At 40.1% G+C, this 17,669-nt stretch overlaps 2 protein-coding genes across 2 annotated transcripts in view; one reads left to right on the plus strand and one right to left on the minus strand.

Moving 5' to 3' along the window:
- Window positions 1–3,899, plus strand: part of LOC111670506 (tubulin beta-2A chain) — a 4,394-nt gene extending 495 nt beyond the window's left edge. Inside the window, exons 2-4 of the mRNA XM_023427242.2 lie at window positions 174–282; window positions 1,600–1,710; window positions 2,463–3,899. Coding sequence (XP_023283010.1) covers window positions 174–282; window positions 1,600–1,710; window positions 2,463–3,535 — 1,293 coding nt within the window. The 3' untranslated portion in view covers window positions 3,536–3,899. The remainder of the gene's footprint in view (window positions 1–173; window positions 283–1,599; window positions 1,711–2,462) is intronic.
- Window positions 3,900–6,598: 2,699 nt separating this feature from the next.
- Window positions 6,599–16,103, minus strand: LOC111670487 (desmoglein-2-like protein). The gene is made up of 14 exons (XM_023427213.2): window positions 15,906–16,103; window positions 15,059–15,175; window positions 14,247–14,405; window positions 14,006–14,147; window positions 13,734–13,897; window positions 13,150–13,284; window positions 12,867–13,052; window positions 12,465–12,730; window positions 12,195–12,337; window positions 11,875–12,096; window positions 11,003–11,233; window positions 10,728–10,855; window positions 10,302–10,595; window positions 6,599–9,364 (listed from the first exon to the last, which is right to left on the minus strand). The coding sequence occupies exons 1-14, from the start codon at window positions 15,957–15,959 to the stop codon at window positions 8,471–8,473; spliced, it is 3,135 nt and encodes a 1,044-aa protein (XP_023282981.1). The 5' UTR covers window positions 15,960–16,103; the 3' UTR covers window positions 6,599–8,470.
- Window positions 16,104–17,669: the final 1,566 nt, after the last annotated feature.

Raw genomic sequence — 17,669 nt, forward strand, 5'->3', positions numbered from 1 at the left:
CCACCCCCCACCGCCGCGTGTCTTTTTGTCGCCACGAGCAGATGCGCAACAACCACAATAAGACCTGGCGCACACGCTTTAACTCGCTTTCACGCCAGGATTTGCTCCTAAATGATCTCCCCGCTCCCCACCAACAATGTAAGATGTGCGTGTTTGTGTTTGCCCCATCTTAGTTCTGGGAGGTGATAAGTGATGAGCATGGCATCGATCCCACCGGTAGTTACCAAGGTGACAGTGACCTGCAGCTGGAGAGGATAAATGTCTACTACAATGAAGCATCAGGTAAAAAAAAAAAGAAAAGTCCATGTTTGTTTTAAACAAATAAGGTGTTTGCATCTGAATAATTTACCACCACATGGAGCTTTGTTTCCATTGCTCATTATCCTTGCATGACCTTACATCACACAGACCTCATTTGAATGCCACTGTATGCTCATGTCATTAATATAGCTGCAAGGGGAAAGTAGGTCCCACCATGAGTGCAGGGAAAAATTAGGACAGTGAACCTGCTAAAATATCTCTCTCTCTCTACTTCTCTCTCTCTCTCTCTCTCTCTCTCTCTCTCTCTCTCTCTCTATAGGGAGTACAGGTATCTGCAGTCTCTGTATAGCCCCCCCCCCCAGCTCACTGTGCCTCGGTCTGATTTCAGTGTCTGATTTTATTGGCGTGGCATGTTGAAGGTCATTCCAAATGCACCCTGTGCTGCTGCTCAGAGCCAGCCATCGTGCATTAAGCAGTTGAGCAGTATACGGTGAATGACAGCCGTAATCATAAAGCCTATGTTTCAGCCTTTAAGAGAAGGACAAGTCAGTGCAGATCTGTATCCAGGATCGAGATCAAACAGTGCCCATTCATCTGCTTTTGCTAAATGAAAGGCCTGCACATTAAGCCCACTACGGCCTACCCCTATCCAATTTCCTAACAGCTGGCATTATTGATCCTTTGTTTCCATGTTGCATGCTGACATCAGTGTCGCCTACTGGCTTAATATTGCATGTAGACTAATTGAGCATTCCTACTAATCAATTTCTCGTTAAAACCAAAGAGGACAAACTGGCAGATTTTCACAGGGGCAAGCGATATTAAGACTTGAGCAGACGAGATGGGGATGAGATGAAAAAGAGGCACGGGTAGGGGATGATTGCATCTTTATTTGAATGGACTCTGCAGAGCTTAGCACTTCGAAAGCCCCGCTGGTCTAGAATAAGCAGTGCAGCATGCTGCAGCAGTTTGCTTGCAAGAGGGGTCACAGACGGAGAGGGTGGAGCAAGGTAAAGTGCCATAAACAAACAACAGGAGGCACCACACTGTCTTTAAATATATCCAGCCTGATGGAGAGGCTGTGGTGTCCTTTAAACATAAAGGCTGTTCACCTAAATGTTTACATTAGCAAACGGTACTGCTCAATTAATGTCCTTTTAGACCTGTATATTTATTTATATAAAAAATGGAGAAAAGAATCACTTGAAATACAGTTTTTTCCATGGATCACTACGAACGCTCTGCCATCATGCACGCTGAGACTGTCGATAGCTTACCCCACCCTTCCATCCATTACTTCTCCCTATCCCTCTATCTTCTGCTCTTTTTCCTTCAAAGGTAGCAAATTTGTCCCCCGTGCCATTCTGGTGGACCTGGAGCCAGGAACCATGGATTCAGTTCGCTCTGGCCCGTTTGGACAATTATTCAGGCCTGACAACTTTGTCTTTGGTGAGTGGACAGTAAATCATGATGTCAACCACTCATCCTGAACCAGCTGCAATATGTGCGTACGATATGTGTGCATGTCAGCAAGTGCTGTCATATCCTGAAAAAGCTGTGCTTAGTTTCACCTCAGAGCACTGCAGAGTACTGTATATTCCCAGCACAAAGCTTCTGCAGCCTCTCAGCGATGTGCCAGCGCTGTGATGCATTGTCCATGTGCAGCTGTGTCAGACTGAGACAGCTCTCATGGTGACTCAGCGAAAAAGCAATCTACTAGGAGATTCTGCTGCAGTGCTGATCACAAGTGATGATACAGGGGCCAAAAAAAACCCGAAAAAAACTGCATCATGGGATGACTAACCATTTCGCCTTACCAGGAAACAGACAAACAGAGGAAGTGTCTTTAAGCTTTATGATAATAAAAATGGAATTAAATCTAAACTAGACAATTATAGGTCATTAGGAATGTCATTTACCATGTCTAGACATTATGGCTGTAAATTTCATGACAATGCAGCCAAGACATGTTGCTAAATATAAAAAATGTTAATGGTTGTAATGCTTATGGTGGTGCTAGATGAAAAATTACAAGATCATCATAGTCATTAGGATCCATCCTCTGGGGACCATGTATGTCTGTACAAAATTTCACTGCGATCCACCAATAAAGACAGTAACAACTTATAAACCCTTAACCCTTAGAATGTGGAACCATTTGTTGTCCAACATGATTTGTCTTGAAACATTCCACCATACAGGTCAAAGTGGAGCAGGGAATAACTGGGCCAAGGGTCATTACACCGAGGGAGCTGAGCTGGTTGACTCGGTCCTGGACGTGGTGAGGAAGGAGTCGGAGAATTGCGACTGCCTCCAGGGCTTTCAGCTCACCCACTCTCTGGGCGGAGGTACAGGCTCAGGAATGGGCACACTGCTCATCAGCAAGATCCGCGAGGAGTACCCCGACCGCATCATGAATACCTTCAGTGTCATGCCTTCCCCGAAGGTGTCCGACACTGTGGTGGAACCCTACAACGCCACTCTCTCTGTCCACCAGCTGGTGGAAAACACAGATGAGACCTTTAGCATTGACAATGAGGCCCTGTACGATATTTGCTTCCGCACCCTCAAGCTGACCACACCTACCTACGGAGACCTAAACCACCTAGTATCAGCCACCATGAGCGGGGTGACCACCTGTCTCCGCTTCCCTGGCCAGCTCAACGCTGACCTCCGTAAGCTGGCTGTCAACATGGTCCCCTTCCCTCGCTTGCATTTCTTCATGCCGGGCTTTGCGCCTCTCACAAGCCGGGGCAGTCAGCAGTATCGTGCCCTCTCTGTGCCAGAGCTCACACAGCAAATGTTCGACGCCAAGAATATGATGGCAGCCTGTGACCCTCGCCACGGACGCTACCTCACCGTGGCGGCCATCTTCCGTGGCCGTATGTCCATGAAGGAAGTGGATGAGCAGATGTTGAGCGTGCAAAACAAGAACAGCAGCTACTTTGTCGAATGGATTCCAAACAATGTCAAGACCGCTGTTTGCGACATCCCACCCCGTGGTCTCAAGATGTCCGCCACCTTCATTGGCAACAGCACGGCCATCCAGGAGCTGTTCAGGAGGATCTCAGAGCAGTTCACAGCCATGTTCCGCCGCAAGGCCTTCCTCCACTGGTACACCGGAGAGGGAATGGATGAGATGGAGTTCACTGAGGCTGAGAGCAACATGAACGACCTGGTGTCTGAGTATCAGCAGTACCAGGATGCCACCGCCGATGAGATGGGTGAATATGAAGAAGATGAAATCGAGGATGAGGAAGATGTCCGCCACTGATTATAAAACACTAACCTGACATTCTGAGTGAACCAGTCCCTCCAAATAGTAATTGTTGTTGAACAGTGCAGTGAGATCACAAGAAGCACGCTATAGATGCAAATGTTCAACTACATATTGCAGTGTGCAGATCATGATGAAATATAGCTGTTTAGCAAAAATTATGCTGCATATAGATATGGCTTTTAATGACAAAGATCACGAGTGGTATTAGAATTTAAAAATATGCAAGTATTATAGTATTTGGTTTTCAGAATCATGCTTTGCAAGTGTCAAAAAATAAGTCTTGTCCTAAACACAGTTTTGTAACATTTATTTCAACATGCTTTCACTGTCTCAAATAAAACATCCACTCCTGTCAATACTTGATGTCATGTTTTTATTTGATAGCTGCAGAGGCGTAACGGCAAATATAGGGCAAACTTGATATTAATTCATCGGAATATAGGCCCCTCAACTTATCCCACGAAAGACAAAAACCAGGTGAGAGGCTGACTAACAAGGTTGATTTGTATCCAGTTAGCTGTGTCATCGACAAAAATACCTTTTATCTCTGGACAAATTTTGGTCCTTTTAAGATGATGAATGGCAACCTCTAAAATGTGAAGCATCAAATAATGTGATGCAACCAGTTGAATTTGAAAAATCTTGTTTGGTTTGAGTTGCATAAAAATGTTGAGACATCTTCTTGTGACATCTTGATCTATGACCTTATTATCCAGAGAGCCTTTCAGATTGACACACACCCAAATAAACATTGAGGAATCCAGCAACAGAAGATGAATAAATCTGCAGAGAGAGCAATAGGAGAGAAATTGCATTAATCACTGTCAATCTGAACATGTAATGAAAACTATGAGAGTGGCATGATGAAACTTGCTGATATGCTTTGGCTTCCTGACAAGACACGTTGCCATTCTGACATTTCAAACCTACACTCCTTACTACTCTGTAAGGAGTGTAGCCTTGAAATATGTTGCACATTTTGCCACACCCCAGTCCTGGCCATCAAAGCAGGAATTTTCCAACTGAGAGTTGATGAAAACCATCTGCTTTGACAAGACTGATAGCCAGAATAACAAATTCTAGAGAAAAATAAAGAAAGTACTTTTGTTATGTTACATGTTATTAACCCTTTTCCTTTCCGACTGAAGCGAAAGCAAATATAATTTTTAAACAAATTGTCTCAGAGGAAAGATAATAATAGAAGAAGCAAAAGAGAAAATAGAGAAAGTCTTATTCATTCCAAGCTGCCAGACGACTCCAATGACACCATTAGGCCATCATGTTCCAGGTCAGGTTTACTTAAATTTTTACAGGTGTCAGATTTGAAGAGAGATTAATTAACAAAATTGCTCATGGAGGTTTTAAAGGCTTTGTCTATTGACAGGAAAACAATGTTTGTAAGGTGCCCTATTGTCTGGAGGACACTTCTGTTTTGGTTAGACACGAATATAACACCAAAGCAATTAAAGACAACAAATTTGCAAACTCATTTACAAGCAAGGAAAAGTTTTTACTCTTACATAAGCAAGGACAAAGAGAAAGAGATAGAGAGAGAGAGAGAGTGGATGAAAACCTATTAACGTGTGTACTGCCAGGACTGGAATTTCAAAATAAAATTGTTAAGTCATACTTATAAGTCAGTAAAGCTGTTTTTACCTGACTTGTTTTGGATTGGAAAAAACTCCTGAGGGCTTGGCTCACATTTCTATCAGCATGAGACATCAGGGAGGCTTCCTCTCAGGAGCTGAATAAGAAGGAGTAAATGTCTGGACATGTAGAAGTCCCTCTTTTGAATCTTCTTTTACTTTTTAATAACTGTTAAGTAAACTACACTCTCTATTCTTTATTTTCCCACAAGGATACATAGCATAGAAACAGTAAGCAAACAAACCACATGCTCTTTCATATCATGCAAATAAGCAGCCTCTGTAACTCTATAATAACTCTCTAGTATTTACATATCTAATGGAAAGGTGTCATTTTTCTTGATGTGAACATTATGTAGATGCGCTACAATACTGCACTACTGAGGAAATTCCAAGGCTTTCTACAAAGCACACATCGACTCAACCTGTGCACAGTCAAACCCACAACATACCCTCATCTCAGCATCACAACAGCACGATCATCATCCTGTGGTATTGGTTTATTAAAATGTTACTAATTATATTATTAAAATAAACAATAGGCCAAAGAACAGCCAAAGTCTCAGCTCTGGTTAGAAAGATGAAAACCAGGCTTTTGGCACCCCACTCTGGCCGTTTTTTCGACTTCACCTGCATTCTCCATGTAAATTACTTGACCCTGATCCATGAGGGGAAACCGGATTTTCTACTTTCTCTTCTTTGTTAACGTGAAGCATGAGGGAATCTTTTCTGGTCAGCTACAAAGAAGCCACTTGTACCAGTTGAATGCTGCTGTCTGCTTGGGAAAAGCTTAGAGCAAATTCCTTGAGACCTTAATCTCACCGACTCAAACGTGTTTTCACTGACAAAAAAATATGCCATAGCTGTGTAGGTCAGGAACTGCGTTCATGTTTTTAACCTGGCAAATTCAACAGTCAGTATTTGAATGGTTTAGGTATGTGCATTTGACAATTAGCACCAAACCATAGTTTCAAATGAAGTATTTCAAAACAAAATATAATGGAATGATGTTCTTCTTTGCATCTGACTTGCTGTGTATACAAATATAGTTGATCTGAATGATGTCCTCCGTGTTGAAAGCTATACGGCTGAAACATTGCATTAGTTAAACCTATTTATATTCATTAATATATAAATATAAATATATATAAATACTGTTAAATCTTCAGATGAGGTCACATACCAGTGTTTGATCCCTGATGTACAATACTTAACATGATCTGTATTATTATATATCGCAAAACTATGTTTTATATAATCTGTTTAATCAGAAAGAAATGGCCAATACAACAGTTTTTTTCAGTTTGATTTTATTCTGATATGAGGTGCAAAACTTAAAAAAAGAAAACATCCCCACTATAATGCTGCTTTAGTACTGTTCTGCTCTAAAGCAATATACGCCATATTCATATTCATACAGCACATCATGTACTGGAGACAAAATACATACATATCAATAGCAAGAACAGCAATATAAAACAATGTCATTCTACCAAATGTTTTCAGTGCTTGGCAAGCTCATTTTTCCCATACACATACACAAATTATGTTACCTTACCAATAACATGACATAAACATATTAAAAATATATCTAGGAATTATGTCACAATATACATTTGTAAATAAAAAAAAAATTAACAGCTTTGGCACCTTTTTGGAGTTACTTGTCTTATTGTACAAGTGAAACAATACAATAGGGAACTTGTGTAGTGTTGTCTCCTTTGGTTTATAGTCTATAATGACTGTGGTTCATACTGATAAAGAATTTCATCCCTTCTTGGTGCAATAAATCATTCAAACACGTTGCTTCTTCTGCGAACAGTGCTTTCAACAGTTGTACAGTATGAATGGCATTTATCTATGTTACCAGTCGTTTCCAAGGAAGCCACCCATATAACAGTTCTCTCTTAGTTACAGTATAACTAAGTAGGCTACAGCAAGCCAAAGGTAAGCTGGACAGCTTATGGCATGGCTAAGGATAGCTAAAACAAGTATCTTTAAGAATACATCACACAAACATATACAGCACTTGGAGCAGAGCCTCTATGGATCAATGCAAACGTGATACTAAGTGCAGAAACTTTATCTCTACCTCTGCCCGAGTGACTTTAAAATATATCATTGTGTGGTCGTTTCAACAGGAATTCTATGGACACACTGTTTTCAGAGTTCTGAAACTGGTTCTGTGCTGTTCTTATCAAAAAGAGCAATAAGTAAGAGTTTAACTGCTGTTTGAAAAGAGTGTTGATCCATACCAATGACATGACTATTAACTTTCAAACATTTCCTTTTCCGCTTTCCAATCCCACATCTATTATAGTAACGTTACCAAATTATCACTGGTTCCCACTATCTGTCTGATGTTACAAACTATAATCTGTCTACCGTGTACTTGTACATTATATGTTTTGCGTTTCTCTCTCCTTTTGTTCTTATTGAGGTGTGGACGTGTCTGACCTGCAGTCGGGGTGCTATGATTGGTTGGCTAGTTTGATTGTTCAGCAGAGTTCTGGCTGGTGATTGGTTCCCAAATGCAGCCCTCAGGGATACAGGACCAGCTACAACCAGTCCAATGGTTCCCTTCCCTATTCTAGCCTGGCAGGTTGGGAGCTGGAATAGGAAGGGAACTCACTGATCTGACTTTAAACTTTGATAAGTGTCCACTTATTTCTTCCCTGAGAGATGTAGGTGGGTGGCCTTTTTGTCTGTTCTCTGCTTGTTCCAGTTTCTCTTTGGCTAGGAGATTTGGACTGAGGTTCTTAGTTTCTGTTTGAATAGGTAAGTAGACACTGTAGGTCTGACTGGTCTAGTTCTGTTCTGTTTACTTTGACTATTCCCGCCCTGCAGCCACACTAGCGTACCTGAAATAAATAGAGTGCATTTAGAGCTGTCATTTGGTGCCTAAAGTAAACGGTCATTAGCCAAGGTTTAACAGGGGTCAAAGAATCTGTTTTCTTGCAGTTCTACTGCGTACTTTACACAAATACTATAACGTGTACACTTTCAGCTAATGTTACCACAGCCTCATTTTAACAGGCATCATATGAGAAATTAAAGCACTATTTGGTATTAATGAGTAATTTTCCTACCTAGTAAAACTATGGAAACCCAATGCCTTTTATGGCCAAGATAGTCATGAAGTCAATACCATGTGTTAACTAGTATGATCAGTAGTGTTAGTGTCGCCAGAAGACGACATACATTATTGCACTTTAGGCAAAGCAGACTAAACTATCCTTTTACCAATGTGAAATTTGTGAATATGCAAAACAAAAGGTTTGCCTTATGCTCTTGTACTAGATTCAAAATTTCTCTCAGTGACTAATACCTTCTTATGTTGCACAACCAGTTTCTGGTTACCTTGCAGCTTGGGTGTGGCTATCACAGAAGAGTCATCATGAGATCCTGTTGAACCATGGGAACTCAGTGAAAAACTCTGTACACCTTGACTCACCTCCAAGCCCTGCGCTGTAGACCCCTGTCCTCGACCTTGCCCTCCACCCGAGGACCCATTCTCCACCACCAACACTTTTCTGGACCTGGAGACGGTTCCTTGTGAAAGGCCTTGTGCTACCTGCCCTGTCACTCCACCCATTCCTACCTGCCTATCCACAAGGACCACACCCTGAGTCCCCTGGAGACCACCAACCTGCACCAGCCCCTGACTTAGCCCAACTTGAGCCACTGACTGCTGCTGGGTACCCCCTGCCACAAGCACCATTTGGGGTTGGGACTCAACTACATACATGGGCGTAGCAGCATAGTACATAGTGGGCTGCTGTATGAGCACTGTCGGACTGGGCATCATTATCTTGTCCTGGATGATGGTAGATGATCCTGAAGCTACATTGGAGGTGTTGATGGTGTTGATGTTTACGTGGTCCCTCTCCCTCATTGATTCTGTGTGAGTTTGCATGTGTGTGTGGGTGGAGGGCCTGACTGGAGACACTGGCCTGATTGGGGAGATATCCACAGACTCGATCACTATGTTTGATCCCTGACAGATCTCGGCCAGGGTTTTAAATTTAGGCCCAAGGTCATTCAGGAATGCAAGATCATCATCGTTCTCAAGAAGGCTGCAGCAACCTACAGAACCTGCCAGGGACTCCTGACCCTCATAGTCATAGACCAACAGTGCATCCTTCTGCTGGCACTGTTGTACAGCATGGTTTGATTTCTGCAAACAAATAAAATCAGAATATATGAGTTGCACTTCAAATAGACTGACATTTCACTTATCTGAATATGTATACTACCAGTCAAAAGTTTTATTTTTCCAAGTTTTGTTGAAATTTAAGCAGCTCAAGTCTAAATGGTAGAAAGGTAAGCTGCACAAGGTAATAAAAAAAACAAAACTGTTAAATAGGCCTTTTTTGAAAAAAAAAAAATTGGTTAACTTACAGTTTACCTGCAGAATTGGAAGTAAATTAAGCCTTTAAAGTTAATGCAAACATTTCCTACTGGTGCCCCAAATTTTTTGTGGTTACTTACAAATCCTCTGTCTGTAAAAAGGCAATGTTGGAACAAATTGTGTCACTACACCCTCTGATGCATTATTAGTACAATACTGTACTTCAGGAAGTTTTACTGCTATCAGAATGGTGAAATAAAGGCAAGTAACAAAGGAAGACAGACTGGTTGGTCAGGGGTTCATCCTAACATGACGATAATGAACCAAAACATTCAAAGAAGAGAAGAAGACGGTGGCTTTGCTCGGTGGCAAACCAGCACAGTCTTAAACTCCATGATGTACTAGACAGAAGGTGATACCAAAACAACCTGCAAGTACAACACATTTGTGGGAACTTCTGCAACAATGTTGGAACATTTGATTTCCATTGTAGAAATAACATTATTAGTGTGACTGGCTGCTAGATGAGTCAAATAATTCAATTAGAATGGGTTCAATAAAAATGTTCTCTGACTCCTTGTTTTTAAAACCTTCAATTATTTATTCTTTTCATTGCTTTTATTTCAGAAACACAGAGACTGAATTATGTTCATTTAAACAGTTGGAAAGGCTTAAATGTTCTAAAACTTTTGACCAGTAGTGTATTTATCATCATCTTAATTCTACCCTATTGTGATTTCAATTAAATTTTTAAGATACTCACACTTGAATAATACTCTTCCAGGAACTGTTCAGATAGAGCCATCCCATCAAAGGCCCCAGCTCCGTATTGAGAGAAATGGTCTTCTTGTCCTGTCATCATTCCTGAAACGTTTACTTCCCTCTCCTTTTGACCCATGACGTAATGGCCGTAATTCTTCTTGTCATTGATTACAAAAATTTGGCCTCCCCCAGCTGCTCCTCCTCCAAGTTCTCCGTACCCATTTGCCCCATTGCCGTCATTGGCATTAATTGTGCCATGATCAACTTCCACTGGGACATGTAGAAGAGGAACTTCCTGTGACAAAAATATGAGATTCCATTACAGACGTAGCATTTTAGGCAAACATGATTAACACATTTTCAAAACTAAAAATATCTAAACATTATATAAGATCCATTCATATCAACACTGCACTGATCAAAGTACCTTGTCTTCTCCCTGTCCCTCGGTGTGATATGAGATAAGCCCTTGTTTCGTATCAAATGGAATGGGCTTGAAACTTCCCACAGCTGCAGCACCTCCACATAGGCAGAACAGCAGCAGCAGGGGCAGCACTGAAAAATAAACAAACATATATATAAATAAACATATGGAATCAAAATAAGGACAGCATAGCCAAGATGTTGTGGCAACCTTGTATGGTAAATTTAAAAACAAAACATACAAAAAGCGGGAAAAAAAATCAGTAATAGTTCACTCACACAGCAGTAGCAGCAGTCCCAGGAGCAGAAGCAGGACACCTGCAGCTCCAAAACCTGAAGTCGTTGTCAGGCGTGACCTGCAGGTTCTAGTGATTTCATCGCAGGTGCATACTGTAACGTCCATCATCTGAACATCACCACACGACTTTCCTTGCTGGTCCTTGACGTCCACTGCCACTCTGTAGATGCCTGGCCACAATTTGGCTTGGTCTCGCAGGATGGCTGTGGTTTCTGAAAAAGGACGAATCCCAAATTTTAAGGTTTGCTGCACAAGTTATATATATATATATATATATATATATATATATATATATATATATATATATATATGTTTGTTTGTGATACGTAATAGTGCTTCCTTTTTATTATACAGCAGTTAAAAAGCCAAGATGGAACTTTTTCATGACAGACATTTACTTTGCATAGCAGGAAAAGTGTAGCTTATAACATAAAAAATGATTCAATGCACAACGGCAGTGCAGTGAAGCCGGAATACTGAGATGGTATGCAGTCTGTGACAAAGTACATTCCAGGAAAGTAATAAAACGAACAGTAATATGTAGGTTAAGAGCAAAACACCCCTGGCTAAGAGATTCTGGAGCTTAAATTACAATGGATTTGATGCGAACCATAACAACGTAAACAATGAAATGTTTTTGCTATTCATACAAATTTGTACAGTGTGAAGCCAATGAAAATTAACAATAAAAAACATGACCATAGTCTGCTTATGAGTCTTTAGAAAAGTTTGGGATTTAAAAACTAGAGCTGAATACAGAATTTGTAATAAAAACCTTTTAGAGCCCCTCCCATTTAACAGCGCTTTGCCGCAACTTTGACAAGGAGTAACTGTCCTCTTCACATGGCCTTACCATTAAGATGCTCCACTGTCCATTTCCCCTTGCTGCTCCCCTGAATCACAGTGAACTCAAATGGTGCTGAATTGGGGAACTCATCCTCGTCTACCGCTGTGGCGTAGATCACATTATCCTCGAAGCACATGGTGTGAGTTGTAGCGGTCAGTTTTGGACAGTGATCATTAAAGTCCTCCACCTGAATGGCTATGGTCCCTGTGGCAGTTTTTGAGGGTGTCTCTGAAAGCCAAAGAAGAGAAATTGCATTAACCTGTTGAACACCGTATACAGTACATCCATAGTGGAATAATGACGACTGTCATAATTACAGAACTCACCATTGGAGATACATATAATTTTGGCATAATATGTTCCATTAATCAGGTACTTGGACTCTCTGTCAGGCAGTTTATTCAGCTTGATGTCTGCCGTCTTTTCATCAATAATCAACCAGTTGTCCTCATCATAGAGTTTTGCATACCTGAAAGATTGAAAATCCGTACATGTGAGGACAAAAAAAAAAAAAAAAGGCACTCATGTACAATAAATCAATTCAGACACACAAAGAGTTGTTTAGTAAGGTCTTTCACTATTCTCTGAGGCCATACCTTACGTTGGTGGCTTTCTGTAGTGTGTCACTGTCAATAGCAGCGTAATTGGTGATGATTTTGTTGATGAAGACGGAATCTTTGCCCTCAGAGACAGACACCACTTTGGTAGTTGGTTGGAAACGGGGGCCTTCCTTCTGATTGATCACATTGATTTTAATGGGGTAGGATTTTGTGGTTGAGGTGGTTGTCCCCATATTGTACTTTGCTATGTTGGAAATAGCCACTTCCAAGTTCAGCATCTTTAGTTGCTCATAGTCCAGGGCCTGTAGATTAAAGGATAATGCACAGGATATGCAGTTTCATGATAGAATTTCTCTGCTGACTGAATCAAATTCTTCATTTTACTGTATATGGTTACATAGTCAATCAAAATCAATTTTTTAGTACAATTTTTTTTACCTTGTGAATCATGATAATTCCCTCATTGGTCTTATTATCAGTAGTGATACTGAAATAGCCTGCCTCATTCCCTGAAATGATTTCGAAGACAGCCAGCCAGTTTTCAGTGTGAATCAGATCCATGTCAATGGCTTTGATCCTCATCACTTCCACATTGATGGTGTTTTCTTCCACACTCCCTTCATACTACAAGTAAAATGCACATGCAAAGTTATGCTTAAATTTTTAAAAAATAAAAACAGAAGACAAGAGTTTTTAATTGTGACAATTGTGTCAGCCCTACCGTTTCTTTTTCCAGGGTTGGAACATTGTCGTTTATGTCCAGAATTTTGATCTCAATTTGCTCGGTTCCTGTTTTTCCTATTGCTTGCCCTTCCATGTCAGTGGCACTGACAGTCAACGTATATGTATCTTTCGTCTTGAAAAAAAAAGAAAAAGAAAAGATCAGAGATTTATGCCTTCTAGTTTTTAGTTTCCCATAACTTGTTGATGAACGTGACTATGATTCTGTCTTAATATTTGGTTGAATATTTCTAAAAATGTATAATTTTTCTTTCTTTCTTTCTTTCTTTCTTTCTTTCTTTCTTTCTTTCTCACTGCCTGTGATCCAACAGGGAATTATGTTTCTGGTGAAAAATAGAACATGTTTATCTTGTGTGGTGATGCTAAATTGTCGTTAGGCCAGTTAGTTATTAGGCCACACCTGAACTGATAAGAGGCATATTCACGAAAATAAGAACTAATGGAAAATGCCTGTAAGGTGTGAATGTGAGATTCAGCATGTGTTGCAAGCTTTTACAATAAATATAATTAGTTGTACTGGACAAAGAGCTTCAAGAAACTTCAGGGGTGGGTAAAGTGCCTCACCTCCCTATCTAGAGTGTTCCTTTTAACTATGACCTCCCCGGTCTGCGAGTTGATGTAGAACATCCCAGCTGAGCTACTCTCCTCCACAATGCTGTAGTAGATCTTGGATCGGGTTGTGTTCGCTTCATCAGCATCAGTAGCTATCACTTTCATGACAAAAGTACCTAGAAATCACCAAAGCAAATTAAATATTACAGATGATTGAGTACAGGTAAAAATCATTTTCTTTTCAGGAGCCATTTCACCAATATACTGTACATGTCTTAAAATACCTGTTGCACTGGATTCGTTGACAAATCCGACTTGCTTTGCTTGAATGATTGGTGGGTTGTCATTCTCATCCTCCACGGTAATTTTAAGGTCAATATCATTTTCAGCGGGGGTCCCATCAATGTATTTTGCACTACCTTTCAACTGCAAGAAAAGATATCAGAACCACTTTACCATTTCCTCACTGAGCACGTGACCAGAAATGCCTCATACTTTACAAACGGGATTTATAAGTGCTCTTACATGATAGAAGGCGATATCTTCTCGATCCAGAATGACATTGACTTTCACATAGCCAGTTTGAGCGTCGATAGAAAATCTATGTTGAGGTGGCTGGTCAACACCGGGCCCTGATAGATAATATAATATCTTCGACTGTTTGCTTGCCTTGTCAGAGTGAATCTGAAACACAAATACAGAAACGCAAAATTAATGTGCCTGATTTGGACATCTATGACTTTCAATTCACAATGAAAAGTCTAAAAGTAGCTTATTTACTGGAAGTTTTCATTATAAAAATAACATGTTGTCTTTTCCCAATTGTATTCTATGAGATATAATTTCAAACGTCATTCAAATCATCCAAATGCAAGCGACATGATATATACCCTAAGCTGAGGTTTGGCATCCAGACAGTTTTTGCTATGATGAGAATAACGACATTTGGCAGACATCTAGCTGAGATATGAAACTTGATTAGCTTTAGAACATCAAACAGAGGTGTGGGCATATAAGAGTGTGAACAAATGCATGTATATGATCATGTCCCAGGTCTGAACCAACTTGTTAAGAACATGGAATTTCGCCAGAGAGAGAGCTGTTCTCACTCACACACACACACACACACACACACACACTTAGCCTAAACTAAGCTTTAAAAAACAAAGGATTAAAGCAGTGAGGTGTAAAATACACATTACTTGTCTATGCCATAAATATTTGAAGGAATGAAATGTTGCTGTACCTACATTAAACACACATTCAATATTCTGTATATTTTCAGATGATTGCAAATGAAGAATTATTTAATTTTAAAAGAATTTTTCAATACACACTTTAGCAATATACTGCAAGCCGGTGTAATCGATGTTCTCCTTCAGCTTCCTCGGGGCCAGGATCCATTCTCTTTTCTGTCTGTGTAAGTCGTTTCCTTCTGCCTCCACCGGATCTGACTGCAGGTAAACAAATAGGGGAAAAATGTATTATTAATAATAATGTGTAATGATTACAAAATCATATGGTGTATTGTTGCTCCTGACTAATACCCATATGCCATCAGTTTACACGTGTTTTTCCTTTACATCATGAGAGGTTAGGCCCATTAAGGATCTTAGAGTTAAAAAAAATACAAACAAACAAAAACACACACACAAAATGTGCGCTCATTTATTGATGTCAATAAAATTTAAATTTCAAGGTTGAAAGTCTTTTAAAGCTAGAACATATAATATTTAATATCATCCATGTTACCATGTACATCTCAATTATCTCAAAGTTAAAAACTTCCTCTAATCTGACAATGTGATTCAAAAAAAAAAAAACTTCCACCCAATAGTTGGAAGAGATCAAGACTGTGCCCGTGTAGTTCCCCCCACATCCAATACTCAGGGAAATGCCTGTGAAAAGCTGTGTTGCTGAAGAGGAAATAAAGAAAGAGCTGCACAGTGACCTTCCAGCTCAGTAAGAGAGAGTAAACACGGAGACTACGCATTTACTTTTTTCTGTCGTTAATCTTCAACTGGATACTCGATGCTTTAACTTTTAGTCTACAGGCTCCAAAGCATCTGACGAGGTTACCTCCACACGGGAGACGGAGAAGGGCCACACCTGTTCAAAATCCGCTATTCTGACAAACCCGAACGTATCGAACAACATGTTGAACATACTGACTCGTTTACTTACCGTTAGGAAGATCGCCAGCAGGATGAAAACGGCGCATTTCAGCAGTGGAGCCATCAGCTTGAAAAATAAATGTCTCAAACTTTCTTGATCCTCCTGTTGAAGCGGAATCGTCTGTGGTCTATTGTTGGTTTCGTGTCGACTTTGACCCCACTGAGGCTGAGTTGAAATATTACAGCCCAGCTATAGGCGGTTCCTCGCTCGGTTTGATTGCTCACTTCTGATAACAGGCGGAGAGTGGGGGTGGTTTTGTCCACGGCCCGCATAGCTGCAATGTTTGCGTGCAGTCTATTGTCTTTAAAGAAAAAAAAAAAACGCGCACACACACACAAACACACACGCGTAAAGGTGGACTAAACCTCAGAGGAAACCGCTCCTGAACTGGCAACAAATTGTGTTTGAACCAGTTGGTCATGTTTAATTGTTGATCTGAAGTGACAATGTGTGAAATGATGATGATAACATTTCCATTTCCATCTTAAGTTTGGGGATTAAGTCTGCTATGTTTGATTTTTGTATTCGGTTTGTTTAAAAGTCCTTTTAAGAGTTTAAGAGTCCTTTTTTCCATCAACTTTCTCACTCATCTGTTAGACTTCCGCTTCACCTGTGAAATTCCCAAGGAGTGGGCTATACACCTCTGTTTCTAGGTTGTAGACATTCAGCTGCACACTGGACTGGTGTGTGTGTGTGTGTGTGTGTGTGTGTGTGTGTGTGTCTGTGTTGACAAACAAACAAAGGAGATGAAGACAAAGGTGCATGGTGAGAATTTGCATATAGACTTTCATGAAGATTCATGAAGCTTCTACCACCTGACGTCAAAGGTGTGTCAGAAATATCACACACTATCGGATTCATCTCAGAATTAGGCAATTACTTTCGACATAGAGATTATGATGTAATAATCTGACAGTTGTACTTCATTTTCACTGGAATTTGTTTTAGCCACAGTGAGTGACTGCTCTAGCAATAGTTTATTATTCATATAGGTCTGATTAGACAACGCCCAAAAACACAAGCAGTACAATGGTTTCGATGGAAGCGTATGATGCAAAAGAAACAATAAAAAGGTGCACGTTGGAAAAAGTGACAGAAAGAGAGGAAGAAACAATTCCATTATACTTATGCATTAGTCTAAAGCTACCAACTCTTTTCCCCTATAGTCTCTGTAATGAATGTGGCAGAGATTTGACAGAGATCATTAAAATGATACAAAAGTTTTATTCTGAAATACAGCAGTGAGTCTGAAAACATGTCATATGATCTGGGTGAGTCATATATCTGTCCAGTCTGAGTGACCAAACTGCTAATGGAGGACGTCAAATGTCAACATGTCAGTGTCCTGAGAAAAAATTCTAACAACATTGCCTCAGGTACCGTCAAACTGTTGGTGGACATGTAGAAGCCTTTTTTTTTGACTGACCAATTGTATATACTGGTTTATATGTGCAGAATAATAGTAATCTTAAGCTTTAGTTGCAATCATGCAACATATTAGTCCATATTATAAAAAGTAGGGCATAACAACTTTAAGCAGACAAGGAAATGTTCTTGGGAGCAGAATTGAAAAATAATTCATATAGACCATCCAGATCAAGAATAAATTGTGTATTTGTGAGTATGTCTATACAGCGTTTACACTCAGTTGCCAGTTTATTAAGTACACCTCCCTAAAATGAATGTGTTTTAATATGATATGATTTGCGATAAATCCCACCCTCAAGTATTTATAATGGAGCTTTTGTTACACAGAAAAACTTCTCAGTCTAT

Source organism: Seriola lalandi, unplaced genomic scaffold (assembly GCF_002814215.2).
Source record: "Seriola lalandi dorsalis isolate HSWRI2012SDOR001 ecotype SW California unplaced genomic scaffold, Sedor1 jcf7180002054855, whole genome shotgun sequence".
NCBI lineage: Eukaryota > Metazoa > Chordata > Actinopteri > Carangiformes > Carangidae > Seriola > Seriola lalandi.

Excerpts from the sequence above, each read along its gene's own strand:
- LOC111670487 (XM_023427213.2), bottom strand. The coding sequence starts at position 15,959 with ATGGCTCCACTGCTGAAATGCGCCGTTTTCATCCTGCTGGCGATCTTC. Across the intron at positions 14,406-15,058 it reads GCTTGCAGTATATTGCTAAA|ATTCACTCTGACAAGGCAAG; the intron begins GTGTGTATTGAA and ends TTTGTGTTTCAG. Across the intron at positions 10,596-10,727 it reads AGGGACAGGGAGAAGACAAG|GAAGTTCCTCTTCTACATGT; the intron begins GTACTTTGATCA and ends TTTTTGTCACAG.